Genomic DNA, 5,708 nt, shown 5'->3' with positions numbered 1-5,708 from the left:
CCAGCTATATTGTTTCTACATTCAGATTGGTTGCCGGAGCAATACTACTACTGGATATGTTTGACGGGAAAATAATGTGATGATTTTGAAAAAAAAATATTTTAAATCATCACCAAAATATCATTAACATATTTTAAGTCTATTAATACATTTCTGAATGTACTTTCACAATCTAAATGGAACAAGGGTAGGAAGACAGTCTGGGCAGATCCCACTTATCCTAATGGGATCCAACTCTCTTCCAGCCTAAACTTTTTACCGGACATAAATTTTTATTTTAAAAAAAGAAGTCTGCACATCTTTTTCCCCTCGGCTCTCACCAGCCATCAACAATTCGGATGCGTTCACTGCTTTATTTGTGGCCTTTTTCATAGTGCATTCAGTTAGAACTGCTGCAGAAACCATGGATGTGCATACAGATTTGATAGACCGGACATTCAAGAACACCATATAATGTCTGTCACTCTGCATCATGACCTACATATAAAACTAGGGTCCCCGTGTATATACAGTAATGCCCGCTGAAGCGATAGCATAAGACAGTGTATGGCTATAAATAGCCACCGTCTAAAAACACCACAGGAGTTGGCAATTTTAACAAAAGAAAGTCTTCTATGGAAACATATGACACTTGGCCGTCTGTTAACTTCAATTGTCAAATCACCATTGCGTGAGGCACACATGGAAGTACTAGGTCAACCTTCATGCCATGCTGTTAGTTACAAACAATTATTATCAATGTTGCTTAACATAGTTCCACACTCCTGTGACGTCATAAGATTGTGCAAAGTCAATAATTTAATGACTGGAACATAAATTTTGTTGGAGTCTTTTTCAATAGTTATTGTAAAAAATCTTGTTAGCCATAAAATATTTCAAAAGTCTTAGTTATATTTGAATAGTCAATTATGCGTTTCAAAATATTGAATCCAAGGACAATAACTCTGTTTTCATTAAATTATTTATCAAGTCCATTATGCAATAGATTTCCTATATTTTTCACAAACATTTTACCAAGGTGATAAGGAATTATTATCTGTGTCTTTTCATGAAATTACATAAAATTTTAATCCATGAGTGGTTTTGAATAGCTCAGTTGTATGGTGCCAGACTTTGGGTTTTTAAGGGGGTATACATACTCTGGAAGCTATAGATTTGAAATTATTAAGGAAAGGTATGGATTTTTTTTCATAAATAACTATAACAGATGTACATCTACTAATATAACCAGAAAAAATGATATGTAAACCATGCTATAAGGAAATTGTGTCCATATTTGTTTGTTTTTTAACATTTTGGAGAGTAAGGCTAATTCAATAATTTTGCACTTATTATACTAAAACTTGATGAACATAGTGAAAATGACATGTGTTTTAGTTCTTGACATGTTTCCTGATAAATAAATGCAATTTAAAATTTTTGTTGTTGTTTTTATTTTAAAATAACAACAGATAACTGTTTCCAATGAATTTCATAAAAATCTACATAGGGTACATTACTTCAGTAGTATCTGTAATGAAAATAAATCTGGAAATCCTTAACTAATTTGCCTTTTCTCATTACTCTGAATGTTAATCTATTGATTCCAAACAAAAAAATGCTACCTAAACCCCAAAAATCCAGGACTAAGGACCCACCTTAAACTAAAAAGAAAACCAAGAACCGGGAATATATTTTTCCGGGAAAATTACGATTTCTTTTTTCAAAATAGCGGGAAAAATTTCTAGGGTCCAGGCTATAATTTAGAGTCGGTCGGGTTAGCAGAAACACCACACATTTTATCAGTGGCCCTAGTCCGGTACATAAAATCACCGAAATTACCGCTAATCACCGAAATTACCAAAGAAATGACCGAAATTACCAATAAAGGGGTCGACATTACTTCAGTGTATGTTCATCTATATACCATCTAGTCACACATCAAATTTCTCGAAGATTGGTAACGATTTAAAGGAGTTATGGTCATTAAACCGATTAATATGAAGCGTAAATTTATACGAGTTATTTCCCATGTTTTATATATCGTATTCATGGTATTGATTTATACAATATAGTGTGATAAATAGATAAGATAAAATATTTGTCCTAATTCGAATTTTATATTGCCAGTTGGAATTTACTGGCTATTTATAGTTTGCTTACTGAGTACCTGTCAGTAAAGGGAAGTAACTCAGATTCACACGTCACAATAATAGGTTAAATGGAAACAATCAGTGCTCGAGCTGGGCTTCGCCATTTTTGCCAATGGCGATTTTTTTTCAAAAATGGCGAAAAAAAATTGAAAGTGGCGAAAATCCCTTTTTGCAATAAATTGTATTTCTAATCCTTTGTCAGTGACACATTATCGCCTGTTTGTTTATGCAGTCAAAATCTGTTTATTCAGTCAACACGTGCGACCGGAAATCTCGCGTCGCTCCAGTGCACACAGAGCTGGTCACAGCCTCAGGTAATTTATGGCTGCAAAAAAGGCGGTGATTATGTAATAAAGTACATCGGACAGCTGTTTACCATGCTGTGGTCAATTATTTAACATTTAAAGTCTTATTCATTATCGTGTTATCGTCTCCACATTAATGTCAATTCTTAACCAGAGAACCGACCGGTAATTCAATTGGCCGTATTATCGTGTATAATGTATATATGAATACATCAATTGTTTGTTTTTGCGACCAAACTTGTTGATTACAAGATTTTGATTTTGATGTGTTTGATTTTAGTTCCGAATATTTCATAAACAATGCGGTCGGTCACCATTGATATGGACATAGCAATTTTAATAAATAATTTACTTTGAAGTTCGGTGCGCAAAAGTATAAAAATGCTAATCTCATAAGACTATGCACCCCATTCTATTTTGACACTAAACTTGCAGCTTCTGACCCTAGTCAGTCTAAAATTAAAAAATATCTATGTTTGGCTTTACAGTCAACCCCACCTGCTCAAACATCTGATTCTCTCCAAATTGCAAAATCTTCCATACAAAAAAGGAAATTTAATAGGGAATGGTTGAGATACGACTCTAAATTGGGCTTGATGTTTTGTGACATCTGCACTTCGGTCAATGTACACAATGTTTTCACTGAGGAGTGTAGCATCATGAAGTTTATATTTATATGATTTATTATCTGAATTTTGATTTCCATAATAGAATTTATCAAACAAATCAACTTCTTATTATTTCAGAAAGAAGTGTTTAAGTATGGTAGCTGGATATGATTAAGTAATGTAACTGATTCAAAATGCTAAAATAAGTGTAATGAATAAAATAATATATAATATGATGGAAATAATTGTAAAGCATGTGATTATTTGTGCCGCGCCACTCCCCGAAAAAGTGGCGAAAGGGAATTCTGGTCCAGTGGGAGCACTGGAAACAATTCCTTCAAATCGTTACCAATCTTCATGAAATTTGATGTGTGACTAGATGGTATATAGATGAACATATACTGAGGTAATTTCGGTCCCTTTATTGGTCATTTCGGTCATTTCTTTGGTAATTTCGGTGATTAGCGGTAATTTCGGTGATTCTATGCACCCGCCCTAGTCCATTTAAATTTTTTTTTCAAATTTTGTTCAAAGCCACAAATCAATAGTACATATAATTCTTTAAAAACCTTTGGCTTATAACAGGTTGGGAACACTTCCCCTATAGTGAGATATTCTCGCTAAAACGCAATTATCCTTCTCTAGCGAGAATAAATATATCCCGTACAACCGAGAAAAACACCCGCGGAGTACATCTTTTCGTGATTCACGTGAAAAGAAGAAAAAGTGCTAAAATGTCTGATACTTCTGCAAATATATGAATCAAAACAAAAACACTCACAATGTGTATTGGATTTCAGACTGCTTCCCTCTTACGCAGCAACTTTGATATGCAATTTCATGACTATGTTGTCAATTTCATAGAAAAAATTCGCATCATGTTGAGTGTGTGTAGCACTTATTCAGCGTTGCACGGGATTTGCCATTATTTTCAATAAAGACGCCAAAACACCTGTTTATGGTAATGTTTATTTCTCGCTAAAGAGGGATAATCGCGCTTTAGCGAGAATATCTCGCTATAGGGGAAGTGTTCCCAACCTGTATAATTTTGTTTCACACACTGACAGAATAAATTGGAACCGTCAACATATTCAAATTCAACAAAAATGACCAATCAAAGGAAATCTAATATTTCAAGTGACAGAGAGCATTTAATCTGAAGATGGGATAGTTCGTTATCATCATGATCACGGGTTTGTCCAACCACCCTGCTGTGGTTGCTCCTACAAAAAACGCCTTGTTTGTCAGACAAAATAATTTTCTTTTACACAATCTGGTCTCTCGAGAAAAATCAACTCAAAAACATATGGCATGTTTACATGTAGTATATACATATATATATGTCATCTTTATTTCTCATTCACCCCTAGTAGGAGTGCTTATAAGCTTAAAACTGTCGTTCTGTTGTTTTCTGTTTCTGAGATCAGCTAATGCTAACAGAAGTTCTATAGCCGGATTAGCCAAAAGGATTACGTGTCACAAAACCGAACAGAGGAAAATCGGGCTAAAACATAACCATTTCAAGTAACACTGAGTAATGGCATTTCTCAGACGAATATGTCAGTAGATAGCTCCTACCATATGGTTCAACAACAAAAACACACCTGAAATTCTAACGTTGACTGCACTCCTTTTTCGATTTTCTCAAAGAAACATTGTTTTTCGCTGTCAGGAAGCTCGAAAGTCAACTCGGTTCCAAAAACCACGGAAATGTACATCAAAATCACGCTGCACACGAGATATAGGTGATCCATGCTGTTCGTCGGGTCTCTGCACTTGTCTGAGATAGTTTCTAGTCTATTCAACCCCAATGTAACATGTGTTTACCTGCAAACAACAATGTTGCACCGGTCGATTATTTCAATATGGCGAAAGTTACGTGGCATAACTCCGAAACTCCTAACACGAAAGAGTTCCAATAAACGTGACAGGTGCATATTCAATCGATCCTTGTAGTATTCGACAGTCCTTCTCTTACATACCAGGTAGTGTTGGGCCACAGTGGATTTTTATGTTTATATCAGGAGAGAGAGAGAGACCAGGGCCGTAAATTAACCTTCAATTTGGAGGAGGCAGGAAATTAGGCGGGGGTCTGGGGGCCGCCCAGGCCCCCAGACGCTGAGCACATTTTGTGCACACTGAACACGTTTCGTGCAAAATCCTTGATTCTAGGGCCTTCTAAGATGTTACTTGACTAACTCATTCTAAAAGAAAGATTTGGAATGCTTTTTAAGGGAGGTATCATGTTCTTAGTTATTGGAAACAACATAAATTCTAATGAACTTTAAATTTTAATTTTTTTTTGGGCTCAAAAGTTGGAGGAGGCAGCTGCCTCCTCCGCCTCCATGTAATTTACGGCCCTGGAGACACGGAAAGAGAAAGAGAGAGAGAGAGATAAAGAGAGAGAGAGAGAGAGAGAGAGAGAGACCCATCAACAACTAGACCTGTCCCTGCAAGCCAACAACATTTACAGTGTCATCATGAATGAGTCAACTTCTATATATTTTTTACTATAGGCTATATAAACATTGAAAACAACCACTTTTCTAAATAATTTTCATAGAATTAACTAGGGTAATTTTTTTTTTTTTTTTTTTTTTTAGATTCTTTTTATACCATTAACAAAACAAATATCTGCAGTTTTTGGTCGCAGTATCTTAATT

At 35.2% G+C, this 5,708-nt stretch overlaps 1 protein-coding gene across 2 annotated transcripts in view; it reads right to left on the bottom strand.

Annotated features, from left to right (window-relative positions):
• LOC125662517 (transmembrane emp24 domain-containing protein 7-like) overlaps positions 1-4,974 on the bottom strand; it is a 21,069-nt gene extending 16,095 nt beyond the window's left edge. Inside the window, exon 1 of one of the 2 annotated variants that reach the window (XM_048894769.2) lies at positions 4,650-4,974. In XM_048894769.2, coding sequence (XP_048750726.1) covers positions 4,650-4,799 — 150 coding nt within the window. In that variant the 5' untranslated portion in view covers positions 4,800-4,974. The remainder of the gene's footprint in view (positions 1-4,649) is intronic. The other variant, XM_048894768.2, reaches the window with a different exon arrangement.
• Positions 4,975-5,708: the final 734 nt, after the last annotated feature.

This window comes from Ostrea edulis, chromosome 8 (assembly GCF_947568905.1).
Source record: "Ostrea edulis chromosome 8, xbOstEdul1.1, whole genome shotgun sequence".
NCBI lineage: Eukaryota > Metazoa > Mollusca > Bivalvia > Ostreida > Ostreidae > Ostrea > Ostrea edulis.
The sequence above is the reverse complement of the archived record's forward strand: the minus strand, read 5'-3'. Positions and strand labels throughout refer to the sequence as shown.